This window comes from Papio anubis, chromosome 8, assembly GCF_008728515.1.
Source record: "Papio anubis isolate 15944 chromosome 8, Panubis1.0, whole genome shotgun sequence".
Lineage (NCBI taxonomy): Eukaryota > Metazoa > Chordata > Mammalia > Primates > Cercopithecidae > Papio > Papio anubis.
Genome location: NC_044983.1, coordinates 129,917,811 through 129,936,096, shown reverse-complemented (window position 1 = coordinate 129,936,096; position 18,286 = coordinate 129,917,811). Strand labels below are relative to the sequence as shown.

The window sequence follows — 18,286 nt, the reverse complement described above, 5'->3', positions numbered from 1 at the left end:
TAATATTAATTCTTCTGATCCATGAATGTGGGATATCTTTCCATTTATTTGTGTCATCTTCAATTTCTTTCATTGATACAGTTTTTAGTGTACAGATCTTTCACTTTGATTACTTTTACTCCTAAGTATTTTTTTTGATGCTATTGTGAATGGGATCGTTTTCTTTTTCAGTTGTTTTTGTGTAGAAACACAACAGATCTTTGTATGTTGATTTTGTATCTTGTAACATTTGTAACTTTATACATTATCCAAAAGCTATTAGAAGTATAATCTTTAGGGCTTTCTATATCTAAGATTATATCATCCACAAACAGAGACAGTTCTGCTCCTTCATTTTTACTTTGCATATTTTGTATTTTTGCTTACCTAACTACTCTGGCTAGGATTTCCAATGCCAGGAAGAATATAAGTGGTGAGAGTAGGCACCCTTGACTTATTCCTGATCTTAGAGGAGAGCTTTCAACTTTTCACATTGATTATTATGTTAGCTGTGGCTCTGTCATTTGTTGAAGCATTTTCCTTTATTATGTTGTGGTACATTCCTTGTTATCTAATTTTTTGAGAGTTTTTGTCATGAAAGGTTGTTGAATTTTGTCGAACTTTTTCCCATACTTATTGAGATGATCATGTATGATTTTTGTCCTTAATTCTATAAATGTTATATATCACATTTATTTATTTGAATGTGTTGAACCAGCCTTGCATCTCAGTGATAACTCCCTCTGTATCATGGTGTGTAATTTTTTTAATGTGCTGTTGAATCTGGTTTGTTAGCATTTTTTGAGTATTTTTTGTATTATCAGGAATATTGGCCTGTAATTTTCTTTTTTTTTGTATTATCTGTCTAGCTTTGGCCTTACAAAATGAGTTGGGAGGTATTCCCTCCTCTTTAGTTTTTTTTTGTAGAACCTGAGTAGAACTGGAATTAATTCTTTTTTAAATGTTTGGTAGAATTCACCAGTGAAACCACCTGGTCCTGGACTTTTCTTCGTTGGGAGATTTTGATTACTGATTCAGTTTCCTTACTTGTTATTGGTCTATTCAGTTTTTCTATTTCTTTATGATCCAGTCTTGGTAGATTGTGTGATTCTAAAAATTTATCAGTTTTTTCTAGGTTATCTAGTTGGTTGGCATATAATTGTTGATAGTAGTCTCTTATGATCGTTTGTCTTACTGTGGTGCCACTTATAATGTGTCCTTTTTTATTTAATTTAATTCATTTGTGGCCTCTCTTTTTTTCTTGGTTAGTCTAGCTAAGGGTTTCTCAACTGTGTTTATCTTTTCAAAAAACAAACTCTTAGTTTGTTGATCTTTTTTAGTCTTTTACTATCGTGTTTGTTTCTGTTCTACTCTATTATTTCCTTCTATCTGCTCACTTTGGGCTTAGTTTATTCTTTGTCTAATTCCTTGAGTTGTAAAATTATGTTGTTTATTTGAGATTTTTCTTTTTTTCTAATGTAGTCAATAAACTTTCTTTTTAGAATTGCTTTTGCTACATCCTATAAGTTTTGGTATGTTGTGTTTTTGTTTTGTTCATCTCAAAGTATTTCTAATTTCCCTTATGATTTCCTTTTTGGCCCAATGGCTATTTAAGAGTACCATTTAATTTTCATCAATTTTTGAATTTCCCAAATTTCTTCCTTTTTATTTCTAATTTAATTCCACATACTTGAATGATTTCCATTCTTTCTTTCTTTTCTTTTTTTTTTTTTTTTTTTTTGAGGTGGAGTTTCGCTCTTTCGCCCAGGCTGGAGTGCAGTGGCGTGATCTTAGGTCACTGCAACCTCCGCCTTCCGGTTTCAAGCAATTCTCCTGCCTCAACCTCCTGAGTAGCTAGGACTACAGGCACCCGCCACCACACCCCGTTAATTTTTGTATTTTTTTTTTTTTTTTTTTCCAGTAGAGACTGTGTTTCACCATGTTGACCAGGCTACTCTCAAACTTCTGACCTTGTGATCTGCCCGCCTCGGCCTCCCAAAGTACTGGGATTAGAGGCGTGAGCCACCGCGCCCAGCCCAGTTCTTTTAAATGTATACAGACTTGACTTATGGCCTAATATGTTGTCTGTTTTGGAGAATTTTTCATGTGGACTTGAGAATACTTTGTATTCTGCTGTTGCTGGGTGGCATGTTCAGTATGTGTATTCGAATTTGTTGGGTTATAGGGTTATTCACATCTATTTCCTGGCTGATGCCCAGATTTTCTAAAGAGGAATACGTGGCTTAGGGACTCAGAGGAGTTAAAACAGCATGCTCAAGATTATCTATTTAGTAAGTGAGGGGGAGGGATTTAGGCCCAGCTGATTTGATGTTATTTGCATGTTATGGTGGTAGTCCAGGAACAATCAAATTCTTATCACTGAGCCTACTTTTATAAATTATTTTCCTTTATTAAATAATTTACTTTTGACAAATTCTTGAATATATTTTCTTTTTTGTGTGTATGCTAAACTACTTTTGTCTGTGTAGTTTAATTTTGAAAAGCATTAATTTGTTAGTTAAACTCAGCCTTTTAATATGACAAATTTTTTTTAAAGTCTTTCATTATGAACTTCAAGTCTTTCTTTTTCTGTTTGTGAAAGTTCATAAAATTTGAGGCTTGTAGAGGCTTAGTTTCTCTCTAATGATTTTCATTCAGGTTTAACCTTCACAATTCATTTTAAGTTGAGAGATACTTGAAATGGTTTAATTAAACCTTTAACTGAGTAGTAATTGATTTATTATTTTGGTCTCTCGTTATAACATGAAGGTACTGAAATCCTCTGGTTTATTTTATAGCCTTTTAATCTTTTTTGCTCATGTAGGAAGTGATCTGCAGAAAGACCTTTCATTTTCCTCCTCTTTTCCTCATCAAACCTCTGGCTGTGATCCAAGAAGAAATTTCCTAATGGACCAAGCTTATTCTCGTGTGTGTGATCACATGTGCATGTGAGTGTGTGAGCATACCTCTGCATGTATGTATATGGGTGTGTTTGTGAGTGCACATGTATGTGTGTATATGGGTGTGTTTCTGTGCATGTGTGTGATTGTGCATATAGGCATGTTTGAGTGTGCACATATGTGTGTGATTGTGTATGTGGACATGTTTGAGTGTGCACATTGTGTGCATAGATGGTGTGTGAGTGTGCATGTGTGTGATACTGTATAGGCGCATGTGAGTGTGCATGTGTGTGATTGCATATCTGGGCGCATTGTGAGTATACGTGTGTGTGTGATTGTGAGTATGGGCACGTTTGTGAGTGTGCTGTGTGTTGTGGGCACATGTGTAAGTGCATGTGTGTGTGGTGGGCACATGTATAAGTGCACATTTGTGTATGAGATTGTGTATACAGTACATTTGTGAGTGTGCACATGTGTATGTGGTTGTGTACATGGGCGTGTGTGAGTGTGCGTGTGTGGTTGTGTGGGTGCTTGTGTATGTGTGTATGATTGTGTATATGGATATGTGTGTGCACGTGTATGATTTTGTATATGGGTGTGTATGAGCATGTGTGTGTGAGAGTCTATGTGCACACACATGCATTCATTTATCCTGATGGAGGCTGGGGCAATTGAGGAAGACTGTACATGGGTCTCCCAAGAGCCTTGTTTTGACTCTCCCATCTTCTCTCTCATTTCAGACCCTCTGTAGGAACTCTTCCTTTCTTATCTTTCCTTTCTTTTCCTCTCCCCTCCCCCTTTCCACCTCTGTAGTCATTAACTGTTTGTTGGGTGCCTACTGTATGTCTGGGTGCTGTGCTAGGTGCTGGGGCTGCAGGAGGGGCCCACAGGCTGTTGACTCTGGCCGCCTAGCTGGCGAATGGCAAATAGGCAAAAAGGCAGTTTCAGTGCAGCAGGGTGAGGGCCTCTGCGCGGTTAAGTTCAGGCTGCTAAAGACGTCCTCTAATGTGAGGGTAAAAGGAGGCTTCCCAGGGGAGGTTGATGTCTATGTTTAAATCTGTATGTTGTCTCTTCTGGGCATTTACCACAAATCAAGTCATTCTGAGTGCACGTACGAACACTGAGCCCTCTGATATGCATGGTCAGCCGCGCAGTGTAGTGGAAAGGGCACACGTCTTGGAATCAGACTTAGGCTCCGTTCCTGGAGCTTTCACGTGATTGCTGGGGCCTTGGCTGGCACATAGGGACCTTTGTGCAGATTACAAAAGGTGTCACCATTCTGAGGGGATGAGCTAGTAACAGGAGCTGTTTCTGGGTGAACAAACATAAAACATGCTCAGAGCTGATGCAGCCAGTGCCAGAGCTTACAGCTTGGCTAGTGGAGTTTGGCCCTGGTGAGTCTTCAGTCACCGCCTCACACAGGGCACAGTCTGCACCACAGCCTTAAGGCTCTGCTGGGGGCTTAGGCAAGTGGCATGGCCCCTCCAGGCTGTGACTTTTGTCATCTGTCAAAGGGAGATAAGATACTGGCCTTTTTCATAGGTTCTGAGACAAGTGCATGTTCATACATGATGCCTTAGTCCATAGTGACTGCCTGATAGACTTTGTACCCTCCTGTACCTTACATCCACGTACTTCCCAGCCCAGGGAGTGGGGTCACACTGAAGCTTGTCACTGCATGAGACTATCATCATTTTCCTGCAGAACTTAGTGAAGAGGTCACAGTGTGTTATTTCTGTGCTCAGATATTAGTTGAACTGTCCAAAGGACTTGCTATGACATGGGTATGAAGTTCACTGACTTTGAGGCAAACAGATCTGTATTCAATTGTTGATTCTGCCATTTATTAATTCCCTGACCTTGGAGCAAATTAGTTAATCTTCTTAAGCCTCAGTGACCTCGACTATATGATGGGGATCATACTAATGCTTCCCTTGGGGGTTAAATGAGGTCATGCATGTGAAGTGCTTAGCATGGTGCCTGAGATATATGTGCTTGATAATGATTAGTTATCACCATTATTTACATGGCATTTCCACGATATGGCTGGTAAAAGTATAAGGAACAGGCTTGGGATGCCTTCATCCTCCCTGGTGCCTGGCATTGTGGAACAGGATGCAGTCTGTCCCTGCGAAGGGGATATTGCAGTCCTCATAAACCTAAGAGGCTTGTGTTCCCTTATTTATGATAAATAATTCATTGTCTCCCCTACTGCTTCCTGAGCTTTGGAAATAAATGTCAGGGAGATTGACTGTCAGGGCCTTAAAATGTTAGTCTTTCAGGATTTTCTGAAATTCTGGAGTTGGCGTGACTAGAGATTGAGCTGCCCTGTGCGAGTGCTGGGAAGCTGGCCTTATCCAGGGTTTCAGGCATAATAAAATTTGTGGGTCTTTAATTCTGTATTGGATTTCCTGGTGTAAGAGCTATTTTAAAATGAAGAACTCAAGGAAAAAATGCATATTGAGTCAGAATGAATGAGAATGCATGTACATCAGGCAATCATATTATCTAACTGTGGACCAGGTGGGAGGATAATAGTTTCTTAAAAGAGATATTCTAAGTCAGAATCTTAATGACTATGGCCATAATATTAAACAGTTGCCATTTATCAATCACCTCCTGAGTTCTGTGCTCAGCATCGTAATGGATTGCTTTTATCGGTAGTGACTCTATAAAATAGAGGCAGTTTTGTGTTTATTTTTCACATTGGAAACGGAGGTTCAGGGGAGATTCGAACCCAGGTCAGTCCAGCTCCAAGCCAGCATTCTCTGCACAGCACAGATTGTCTCTATTAAAGTATCTAAAGCTGACCTTTTCTTACCCATGCTTCAGGGGTATGTGATTCTGCAGAAACATTTTTGTCTGGGAATAAGGAAACCCAAATTCCAGTTCTGTGTGCTCAGCAGCTGGTTCTGGAAAATGTGCCAAGCCACTTGAACCATTGCATCCCTTGTTTCTTTTCCTATTGAGGACATTATGTTTGCTACATCCATCTCTTAAGATTTTTATAAGGCTAAAATGAGATAATAGCTGGGAAAGTGCCTCGCAAACCTGAGTGATGCACAAATAAAGGGCTTACATTATTAAATTTTTGATAATGTTGGGCTATTTTTTTCATAATGTTCATGTTGTGTTTTGATTGAGTTAGAAGAAATCCTTTGGCTGATTCTCTGCCCCTTGCTAGTTTTTGGCCTTGGATCTGCAAGGATGATTTTCTGACTAAGTGGAAGTTGTCCCCACACTGTGGATTTAGAGCAGGGTTAAGAGGCTCTGTGGCTCAGCCCTTTCTTCCTGTTGGAAACTAGGGATGCAGGAAATGGCTTCTTTTCCAGATGTTTCTTTTCCTATCATCAAACAGTGGATCAGTGTGTTCTTATTACTTGTATCTACTCCACATCCAGCTCTGTTCAAGACCCTGTGGGACCCAGGAATTAAAAGGCCAGCTCAGACCTCAGGGTTTTTCATAAAAGGTGGGGAAAAATAGGAACAATCAGGGAGTGGTCCGTGCACATACACACCCTACGTGTGTGTGGCTCACACTGTGATTCGAATCAAGCTGTGGGGATAGTCATCCTGCTCACTTAGCTGGGGACACCTCATGGAGGAGGCACTGAGGTCTTAATTGGACCGGACATGTTAGGATTTGAACTGGGGCTTGGTGTCTGATTTGTAGTGAAGGAGGTGGTCACAGTTGGGTAGAATAGTACAAGTAAGTGAAAAGAGACAGGCATTCTCTGTAGATATATTTGGAGAAGTCTAGAAAATTGCCCTGAACAGTCAAGGGGGAGGAAGAAGGAAGTGGGGGCACTGTGTGTGTGTGTGTGTGTGTGCGCGCGCACGCGCGCACGTGCATATGTGTAGGGTTGGATCACGTGCTAAAGGACCTTGAAGGCCAGGCCTGAGAGTTGTGGGCAAAGCATCCAGAACAATGGAAGGTTCTAGAGTGAGGGAATGACAGATGAGGGATGGAGACAGAGAAAGTCCAGAGCAGGAAGCTGGAATGTGGAAACTGTGCAGGGATCTGGGTGGTGAGGTTGCTATGTGAACAGAGAGGGGATTTACTAGACAGACATCTTTAGGGCAAAGTCCATAGAGTTTAGTGACAGATTAAATAAAGGAATTTAGAGGGAGGAAGAAGAATTAAAGCTAACTCCATTGAAATGTTTTGATTTAGAGGTTACATGATTTTCCTTGCCCAGTTCCAAGGTTCTCAGCTCTGCCATAAAATGCGAGTAGTTGACAGCAGCAACTCATTTTCAGAGCTTAAATTATTCAAGTTCATTTATGAATATTTCATTTTTAGCTAGCTAATTGGTCTTGAGGATCTGAATTATGGATGCAGCAAGCTGGAAGATTAGTTTTGTCACCATCGTGTTTGAGGTTTTCCAAAGCTTTCAGGCCGATTTTATTTCTTCGTTGCCGTGGAATTAATTGTGCATTACTCATCAGTTTAATTCACCCAGAGTTGCTTGCTGGCTGCCTGCTGTGCAGGGCACCAGGTTAGGTGCTGAGGGGGATACAAAGTAATCCGGACAGGGACTCAGCCTTCGAGGAGTCTCCAGTCTGGGGGAGGGGAGACTCACAATGGCTGCTGTACCGCACACTGTGCTGTGCTCCAGCACATGCAAGCACTGTGGCTCCGTGTGCTCCGTTGAGTCTGTGTGGAGAAAACACTGGGTGCCCCGCAACAGTAAGTTTGCTAAACTCAAGCTTAAGGGCACAGTTCTCCGCAAGACGAGCAAGTCCGCCCAAGACTCCTGATCCCAGCCACAAGTTTGGGGGGGTGTCTCCTGGACCACCCTTACTTCTTTCTTACTACTACAGATTTGGAAGGTCCCTATGGCCTCTCTCAGCTTTGAGAATTTGCTAGAATAACTCACAGAACTCAGGAAAGCCCTGTCCTCATTATTATAATTTGATTATACTCAAAGGATGCAAATTAGCCAATTAAAGGGAGAGAGGTGTGTAGGTAAAGTCGCAGACTGGGAAGGTCCCAGACGTGGAGCTTTTGGTCCACCCATGGAGTCCTGAGCAAAGTTACCTCTCTCCTGGCTACAATGTAGGATAGCACTCAAGAGTATTTCTAATCAGGGAAGCTCACTCAAGCCTTGGTATCCCGAGCTTTTATTAGGACTCCATGACACACTGCCCACATGCCACCTTTTAGTCCCTGTCCCTCCTGTAGGTTCTGACTGATGCCTTTTGTTTTCCAAAGTCCCCATCATAAATCCCATTGTTTGTCTGGTGGCCAAAGTCCCTGGGTAAACAAAGATGCTCCTATCAGGAGGGACATCCGGGGGCCCAGAAATCACCTCCCTGTAGCCAAGGGCAAAGGCCAGACTTCTCTTTGGGTAAAGTTAATTCTTCACTACACAATCGCATCCTCCTAGAGTGTTTCAGGGGAGTGGCTTGTGTCTGCGGGATGGCAGAGTCTGTCACTGGGTTTAGACCTGGGCCACAGACTTCAGTAAACTGTTAGGCACCCTGTTTCTGGAACTCAGCTGACATGACACGAGGTGGGTGTTTTGTAGCCTCTCTGCTAATTCTGCTTCTCTGATATGAATTGCTGCTTCAGTAGGTTGTGCAAGTACACATTGTTGTGAAAAAGAATAAGGAGAAAAGTTTTAAAGACTCCAAGGGAAATGGTTTCTTCTTACTCTGTACCTTTTATTTCTTTCCTCCCCTCTCCCATGCACATGGGCTGGTTTTCCTGTAAACACAGCCTTTGTTCTCCTTGTTTAAATCTAGGGAGGGCTCCCAGGGCCTTCTGTCTCTTGTTTTATCTGGTTTGCCTTCCTGTCATTAAGTACCTTCTCCTCCTTTGTGCTCCCCTGCCCACCATGCCCCAGGGAGATAGAGTGAAGGCAGGAATCTCGCTGGCTGCCCTAGTGCAGTGCTCTGGTTTGGATCTTTCAGCCAAAGCTGACCTACTCACCAGTGGTGTTGCAGTTCGGTCGAAGCTCTATTCCAGCAAGAGCCCTCCTTTCCCAGGAAATCTCTTGCCTCATTCTGGTGCCAGGTTTCCCTGAGGTCTTGGGTACCCCGTACCAAGGTAGGCTCCTTTGTCCAGATTCCCTGTGGTCAGGCTGTTGTGTCCCTGCAGACTGTGCCCCAGACTGTCCTGCCCATCTCTGCTCCCTTCTGCCCCTGTGGCCTCCCTGTTTGATTTGTGAGCACAAGTGACTTACTTAATGGGTCCTCATGGTAGTAGCAGTAGATAAAGTGGCTGGTGTCCTACTGCGTAGAGCAACAGCTTTAGAGAGAGCAGGAAGGGACCTGAGAGACATCCTGATATCTACAGATGCACGTGTACCCAAGATAGTGCCCGCTCACCCCTGTTCTCTGTCGCCGAGGCTGGAGTGCAGTGGCACGATCTCAGCTCACTGCAAGCTCTGCCTCCCATGTTCACGCCTTTCTCCTGCCTCAGCCTCCCGAGTAGCTGGGACTACAGGCACCTGCCACCACGCCCGACTAATGTTTTTTTTTTTTTTTGTATTTTTTGTAGAGATGGGATTTTACCACGTTAGCCAGGATGGTCTTGATCTCCTGACCTCGTGATCCACCCACCTCAGCCTTCCAAAGTGCTGGGATTACAGGCATGAACTACCGCGCCCGGCCCCGCTCACCCCTCTTAATTCCCACCTTCATTCTGGAGATGAATGCCTTAAAAATTAACACTAATTGAGAAGAAACACAAGTTGTAAAATGATTTTAAACTTGCTCTAAAGCAGCTGTGATCATGCCATTGAAAATCACTAGGTCGCTAGGAAACTGGAAAAATATTGTTATTGTCTTTAGTGCTATAATTTGTGGCTTTAGATTGTAATTATTTTTTCTTTTTCTTGCCAGGACTATTTGACTCTAATAATTATGACTCCTTGAAATAATCTGAATAGTTGTGTAACTCATTAAGGGCATGACAAGCTCAGCAGCCTTTGAGAACGCTTTGCAGAGAAGTCCCTAAGCAGTTTCTGAGAACTGGATTTCAGTAAAAATGGTGCTTAACAAGGGGCAGGATTTGTGAGCAGGGGATTGACAGCCGCAACTTAAAATCCTCCCAGCATTGCTGAAGAAAGATGTACAGAGATGCCAATAAACTGATTTTCTTGAATCAGAACATTAGAACATTGATTACCCATTAGTACACAGATGCAATGATATTAGCACCAAAGATAATTGTTTGCAGCTGTGGAATCACTTCAGATTTGTCATTTTTGATAAAACGTGAAATCTGAACATATCCTGACACTTGGAGGGTGAGCGTGAGCCCTGCAGTGCCGTCTCATGTGACTCCATTGTGCCCTCTTGTTTCCTCTGTAGAGTTTTTGGTCATGAAGAGGAAGAGAGGCAGGCCTAAGGGGTCCACGAAGAAGCCCAGCACAGAAGAGGAGCTGGCAGAAAACATCGTGAGTCCGACTGAGGACGGCCCGCTGGCTCCGGAGGATGGGAACAGCCTGCCTCCAAGCAGCTTGGAGTGCAGCAAGTGCTGTCGGAAGTTCTCCAACACGCGCCAGCTGCGGAAGCACATCTGCATTATCGTGCTGAATTTGGGTGAGGAGGAAGGAGAAGCAGGTAAATGCTGCCAAATGGCTGAACATGTCAATTTCTTATGAAGAGGTGTATCTGCTAATATCAGGTTTCACTGGGTCAGTTATTACTGGGAAATAGCCCATATTTATTCAGCTCTCACCCATCTGGAAAAGTGCTTATTTTCTTAATGATGACTGACTATTACTGTAAGTAATCTTTGAAGTGAATGTGTCATCTGGGAGTTGATGCCCATGGCATGCAGGTCAGGGGGCTGCTGTGCTAGATGCTTTGAGAGTTGCAGGGATGGTAAAACACAGCCTCTACCTTTGCTGAGCTTATGTTCTGGGAAAGAAGACAAGGTTTTAAATGCATCATGTTAATGGATAACAAATTGTCAACAGGAGAGAGCATTCTGATGGAAAGTCGGGAGCGAATCTGGTGTCACAGTTTGGGTGGTATTGAATTAAAGGAAGGAGGGATGTCTTATTGGATGGATGGGGCCATGTGGGCTGAAGTGCAGCAGTTAGGATCCTCAAGGCTCCTATGAGGGACCTTGATGGGCCAGTGTTGGCTGAGGACTAGATTTTGGTGGGCATTCTTGAAGAAAATAAAGACTATCAGGTACTTCCTTCAGATACGTTCTTGACTAGGCTTCAGCTCTGAAGCAGCTTCTAAGAGAGGCTGAAAGGCGGATAAATGTGACCAGGGGATGAAGTCACTGTGCGGTAGCGTGTCTGCAGATGGCCTTCGTCGGAGGAGTGAAATAGCAAGGCTGCACTGGAGCGGTTAGGGCCTCTGCTGTGGGTTCTGTTGTTGGTTCCTTGCACCATTTTTGAAGCCTTCAAACTGTACCCCGTGTTTAAGTTCTTTTTGTTTTGTATTGTGCTAACCGTGTTATGTGGGAGGCAGTTCTCATTAAGAACATAGGCTCTGGGTTACGACTATCTGGGTTTGCATCCCAGCTTCTGCACTTGTTCACTTCATTTTGCCTCAGTTTCCTCATCTGTAAAATTGGAATAAAAGCAGTACTGTCTCCTATGGTTGCTTTGACAATTAAGTGAGATAGGATTTGTAAAGTGCTTCCAGTAGTACCTGCCGTATCAAAAGCACCGAGTGAATGCCAGCTATTACAGTGAGCCATTCATAACCACATGGATACACTATTGTTGTCATCCTTCCTGCTTCATGGATAAGGGCATTTAGACTCTGAGAGATTAAGTAATTTGTTTAGGGTCCTTTAGTTATTAAGGGGACCTGGCCTTTGAACCCAGGCCGTCCTACTCTGACCCCTGTTCTTAAATTCTTCACTATAAATGCCTCCCTGCAATGAGCAAGACTCTTGGTTTGCAAAACCCTATCATAGTTTGGGTGAATTATTGAGTAACTCATCAACTAATATTTATGGAACATCTAGGTTGGTGGCCAAGGCTCATTGCCAACATCTGTACAAGTTGTAGAAAATACCAGACACTGTTCCCTCTCATAAATAACTCTCAAGGCAATGATGTAAAACCCTGTGGGGCTGCACGGGCTCATGAAAATAACCCATGAGGATCAAAGGAGGTGGAGCTGTCCCTAAATGGAGCCTGAGTAATTGCCGTGTGAGAGCTGTAGCCCGGGAGTGCTGTCATTTCAGAAGAATCCGTATCGTGTTTCAGAACCTAAAGTCCTTTTGGGAAATAAAGATAATTTTAGAAATGAAACGGTTGAAAGACGAAGGATTAGGATGGACCTCCCCTGAACCCGAAGCTCTGATTTCCAGTGATTTGTTAATCACTGGATTTGGGTTATGGAGTCTTTCCCCCACCCTCTTATGCGTGCATGCACACACTCTGTCTCCCTCTCTCTCTCTCCCTTTCTCTCTGTCTCTCTCTCTCTGCCTCCCATGCGTACACATGCATGCCCCTGCTCCAGCACAGCTAGGTAACGGTGTTGTGTTTTCATCAGTGCTAGCCATCGAGGCAGCTCTGCTGTCTGTAGTTTCTGCACTGCCTGAGCCCTTCAGAGAATCCAGTTTTCTCCGACCATTTGGTGCTGTCTTCTCGAGAATCCCTTTTGTTTGCACCTTCACAGGGTTTTTCCTGTCAGGTTCCTTCTGAGGCACTCCTGGACTCTGCACAGTTATGGCTAGAAATCAGAGACTTCGCTCTTTTGCAACACTAAATTTTTCTGCTTCCCATTCTTCCAGACCTCAGGTCAAGCTCTGGGTTTGAGGCTCAAAGTCAACAGCACAGACCCTGGAGGCCCAGAAGTTTGGTTGGGTCTATGGCCGTTCCCCAGTCTGCACTGCCCTTAGCGTCAGCTCTCTGAAACAGAGGTCCCCAACCCGTGGGCCACAGGCTGGTAGCAGTCTGTGGCCTGCTAGGAACCAGGCTGCGCGGCAGGGGAGTGGTTGGTGAGCCGGCGTTACCACCTGAGCTCTGCCTCCTGTCAGATCAGCTGCGACATTCACTTCTCGTGGGAACATGAGCCCTCCTGTAAACTGTGCATGCGAGGGATCTAGGGTGCGTGCTCCTTATGAGAATCTAATGCTTGAGATCTGAGGTGGAACAGTTCCATCCCCAACCACCCCACCCCACCATCTGTGGAAAAATTATCTTCCACGAAACCAGTCCCTGGTGCCAAAAAGGTTGGGGACTGCTGCTGTAAAACACAGTGCCTCAGTGTCTCCCCATCACAGCAGAGTGCAGAGTCTCTCCCTGCGTGATCAAGACCTTCACCAGAACCATCTTTCCATGTGGCCCCGTCAGTGCCATAAAGTATTCTATTTGTACCAACCAGGGTACAATTGATGAAAACTTAGGTTTTTATCAGTTTTTAACTGTTGTAAGCAATGCTTTAATAACTATTCCTAAATGGGTGTGTGTGTGTTGGTATGTATACATATTTGTAGACTTGTGTTATGATTTTTCTAGGATCAATTCCTAAAAGCAGATTACTGGGTTGGAAAGTATATTAATATTGCCAGATCTCTCCCCAGAAAGCTCACATCAACTTAGATTCCAGGAGTGTCTGAGAATGCCTATTGGATATTATTACTTTTGTTTGTTTTAGTTTTTAATACCTGTAATGAAACAGAAAATACTAAGAAAGTAAAAATATTCCAAAATTTCACTGCCTGGGGTCAATGACTGTTACACTGAAAAAGAGAAAGCCCTCCTCCATTCTGGGTACACCCATATGTATTTTTCAGAACTGAAATTATACGTAATATTCTGTGATCTTTTTTCACTCATTAATGTGGCAGATACAGTTTTCATCACAATATTTTTTATTTAACAAGCTGTTTTCTAGTGCTTTTTTTATGTGACAGTAGCTGTTCTCAATGTTTTACAACTCATAGTCATTTTACTTCTCATGGTAGCTTAAGAGGTAGGCACTATTTTTTTTTTTTTTTTTTGAGATGGAGTTTTGCTCTTGTTGCCCAGGCTGGAGTGCAGTGGCACAATCTCAGCCCACTGCAACCTCTACCTCCCAGGTTCAAGTGATTCTCCTGCCTCAGCCTCCCAAGTAGCTGCAATTATAGGCATCTGCCCCCACGCCCGGCTAATTTTTTGTATTTTTAGTAGAGATGGAGTTTCACCATGTTGGCCAGGCTGGTCTTGAACTATTGACCTCAGATGATCTACCGCCCTTGGCCTCCCAAAGTGTTGAGATTACAGGTATGAGCCACTGTGCCTGGCCAAGGTAGGCACTATTGTTATTCCCATTTTATAGAAGAGCAAACTAAGGCACAGATGTTTCAGCTGTTTGCTTTGGTCACACAGCCCATAAGTGGTGGAGCTGGTTGTGAGTGAGGTGGGCTGGCTCCAGGGTCTGTGCTTTTGACTGCTGTGCTGCGTGTCCTTACCCAAAACAGTGTTGCTTGTTGTCATTTTTGAAGGCTGTACAGCATTTCTTCATATGCATGGGCTTACCTCGTTTTACTTCATTGGTCTCTAGTTGATGGGCATTTAGAATTGTTTTAAAATTTTCTCTCTGATCAAAAAGCACTACTCAAGTGAACAGTCTTGAGCATGCATTTTAGATTTATTATTATTATTTTTTGCACTTGTGCCATTATCTTAAATGACTAATAATGTAATGCTTGTTAAGTTTTTATTTAACGAGCTGTTTTTTAGTGCTTTTTATTTTGCAGTTGCTGTTTCTCAGTGTTTCACAGCTAATAGCTCTTTTAATTCTCATAGCAGCTAAGAGGTAGGCACTGTTGTTATTCCCATTTTATAGAAGAGGAAACAGAGGCACAGATAGTTTCAGCAGTTTGCTTGGCTAGATCACACAGTCTGTAAGTGTATCTGTTAGTTTCCTTTGTAGCATTGCTTTGTTTTTCTTTTGCATTAGGAAAATGCAAATAGGACATATTTTACATTTTGACATGCATACATATTGTCAAACCGCCCTGTAGAATGTGCATATCAATTATTTTTCCGTCATGGGTCATGTCCTCAGATCGCCTTTATCCTTTTCATCTTGGGTTGTGTCAGCCTCTATCCTTGCCAGTCTCTTTTGTGAACAGTTGGCTTTCATTGTTTTAATTTGCTGCTCCTTGGTCACTACTGGGCTATCTCTGTTCCAGTTATTAGTTATTGGTGGGTTTTGTGTGATTGGGGGCATTCCTTGTTCATGCACTTTACTTACACCTTTGAATGACCATATATGCTGAAAATATTTTCTGCAATTTGTCGTTTGTCTTTTAATTTTCTTTGTAGCATTGCTTTTTTTCCTTTTGCATTTTGCTGGAGTTTTAAATGTCTGTATTGTCACCATTGTTTGTATTGTATTGTCAGATGCATCTTTTACATTTTTTGCCCTTTTATCGTAGTTTACAAAATTTACCTCATATCCCCTCCAATTTGTAAAAAATGCTTCTATTTATTTGTCTGTTATCTGTATGGTTTTATTTTATGTATATCTTTGATTCATTTGGACATTGCATTTTTGTGTTCTGTAAGTTGGGAAGCAAGGCAGTTATATAGTTGACTTTTTAACAACGTGGGGATTAAGGGCACCATCCCACTGTCAACAGTTATTTTCAAGTATAGCTTTTGACTCTCCTCAAACTTAACTAGTAATAGCCTACTGTTGACCAGAAGCCTTACCAATAGTCAGTGAACACATATTTGGTATGTTTTATGTATTATGTACCATTTCCTTATAATAAAGTAAACTAGAGAAACAGAAATGGTATTAAGAAAGTTGTACGGGGCCGGGCGCGGTGGCTCAAGCCTGTAATCCCAGCACTTTGGGAGGCCGAGATGGGCGGATCACGAGGTCAGGAGATCGAGACCATCCTGGCTAACACGGTGAAACCCCGTCTCTACTAAAAAATATAAAAAACTAGCCGGGCGAGGTGGCGGATGCCTGTAGTCCCAGCTACTCGGGAGGCTGAGGCAGGAGAATGGCATGAACCTGGGAGGCGGAGCTTGCAGTGAGCTGAGATCCGGCCACTGCACTCCAGCCTGGGCGACTGAGCGAGACTCCGCCTCAAAAAAAAAAAAAAAAAAAAAGTCGTAAGGAAGAGAGAATGTATTTACTCCTCATTGAGTAGAAGTGGACCATCATAGAGATCTTCATCCTCCTTCTCCTCGTGTTGAGTAGGCTGAGGAGGAAGAGGAGGGTTTGGTCTTTCTGGAGGGGTGAGAGACATGAAAGAAATTTCAGTATAAGTTCACCCTTGCAGTTCAAACCCACGTTGTCCAAGGGTCAACTGTATATATTTGACCAATAAATCTAGGGAAAGGAATTGTTTTAATAAATATAATTCAGTAGACAAAATATTTGAAGTCATAGGGTCCACGGAGAAAATATAGATCTGGCGGTTCAGTCTCAAAAACCCCTTAAAAAATACAACTTTGTGTTTTGAAATAATTATGAATTCACAGGAAGCTGCAAAGATAATACAGAAGAGTCCCATGTGTCCCTCACGTGGTCTCCCCCAGTGGCTCCACCCTACACAACCCTAGCACGGTATCAGAATCAGGACGTTGGCCTTAGAGTGCGTGTGGCTGGCTGCCAATTTGCCACTCACAAGTATGGCCTGTGCTCGCCGCCAGAAGCCAGAACCGCTCTGTAGTCACAGGGCCATGCACCCTGTCCCTCGATCGCCACCCTCACCTGGCAGCTGCCAACCTGTTCTCCAACTGTGTGACTTTGTCATTTTGGGAACACTGTGTAAATGGACTCACACAGTATGTGACCTTTTGTGGTTGGCTTAACGAACTCCCCTTTTAGACCTAAGTTCTAATTTTATGACTGAGGAATTTGAGGTGCAGAAGTGATGGTGATCCGGTCACATGACTCATTTGAGGCTGGCTGGGGCCCGCGTCTCCCGACCCCTGCCCTGTTGCCAGTTTGCTTGATCGTGTCTGTGCCTTAAGACCACTCTCATTTCTACCTCATGGATGGAGATTTTCTCCAGTTCAGCGTGTCTCTGTCATATTTTTCTCTAACCTTATAAGCAATGGAAGTGGCGCCCTGTGTGGATTCCTGATGCTTATTTTCTACTCTGTGATGATTAGGCAGTCTCTTTAGCAAAGGCAGACAGACAGGGTCCTTTCTAATCAGATTATCGGCTTCCTCCAGGAATGGCTGTAGAGAAAATGGCCTCATATTCCATTGATTTTAATGACCTAAATTGACTTTAATTTAACAAATACCAAATGGAAAGGTAGACGCTCTGGGTGTTTTTCCCTTTCTGGCCACTGTTGAAGCTCTAAAATATGCAGAAATGACCTTATGCCCAGCTGCCTTGCGGCTGGCATTCATGTGATTGCACCGTGTTCCCTAGTTTGCCAAGCACAATATTACAATTTGGAAAATTCTCGAGTAATTGTTTTAATATGTGCTCTGTCAAGAGCAGTCTAGTGACATTTCAAACAACTGACCTTGGTTCTATAGCTTGTTAAAACAATTAGAAGAAAACAAAATAAGCTTTTTCTTACCCTGAACCATGGCAAGTCAAAATAACTCTTTTGATATGTTTTCAACATTTGTTTATTTTATTCTGCATTTGAATGGCAGAAGAAACCAGGAAAAGATATTTTTTTTTTTCCTGTAGTTACGTAGGACAGCTGGTGTTTTGAAAATGTTTTGCAGCCTACAGAAATCAATATGTCAAATTTATAAAAGTGACTTCTGAACTTTTCTAAGCTTGTTCTTTCTGGGGTCATTTTATGCAAAGAGAGTTGTGAAAATTTCTTCCTATTCTCATTAAATTCTTCCTATCAAAGACAAGGCTTTCATTTTATGGTCTTACTTAAGATGCACCTGTAACCTTCATGGTGATTTTTTATTACAGTGTTTCAAGTCTCTGCCTTCTACTGTATTTGTGTTAGCGAAACAGCTGGCTTGATAAATACCTGCCATGACTGAAAATGGTATGGAGTGAGTCATGTTTGAAAATTTGCAGGTGAAAGTGTGTTTCTGAACATCTCACTTTTCTCTGCAGAAAGACGGATAGTGGTAATGTTTGTTTCTTTTTGCTGCCTGTAAACCCTCAGTTTTTCCTCTGTACTAACTAGGTGAGTGGAAGCCCAGTGGTCTGCAGCCATGTCTGGTCTTGTGCGTACTTGTGAGTGTGGCTTCTGCGTGGCGCAGTTCATGCCACTGCTCCTGCCTACCTGCTCTGTGAGCGGCCCCTCTTCTGCCTATCATGTCACTGTCCCTGATTAAGGGGAGACCTGGTTACACCTGATAGCAGAGCTACCCTGAGTGACAGTGTCTCAATATTCCTGTGCTTGCTTTCTTGTTGGTGTTGCAGGTCCTCAGGGGCTCTGCTCACTCAGAGACCCAGCTGGAGAGAGCAGCCACCATCCTGAATGTAGCAGGTCATGGTACAGGAGGGAAGAGAGCCCTAGGTGGTTTCATCTTGGCTCAGA

The 18,286-nt window shown here is 42.9% G+C and overlaps 1 protein-coding gene across 6 annotated transcripts in view; it reads left to right on the top strand.

Annotated features, from left to right (window-relative positions):
- The window catches only part of ZFAT (zinc finger and AT-hook domain containing), a 232,251-nt gene that overhangs the window by 59,240 nt on the left and 154,725 nt on the right, over window positions 1–18,286 (top strand). For 5 of the 6 annotated variants that reach the window (XM_017962334.3, XM_021942678.2, XM_021942682.2 and 2 more), the window contains one exon: window positions 10,200–10,451. In XM_017962334.3, the coding sequence (XP_017817823.1) occupies window positions 10,200–10,451 (252 nt within the window). Of the gene's footprint in view, window positions 1–7,486; window positions 8,396–10,199; window positions 10,452–18,286 lie in introns of those variants that run through there. The other variant, XM_021942679.2, reaches the window with a different exon arrangement.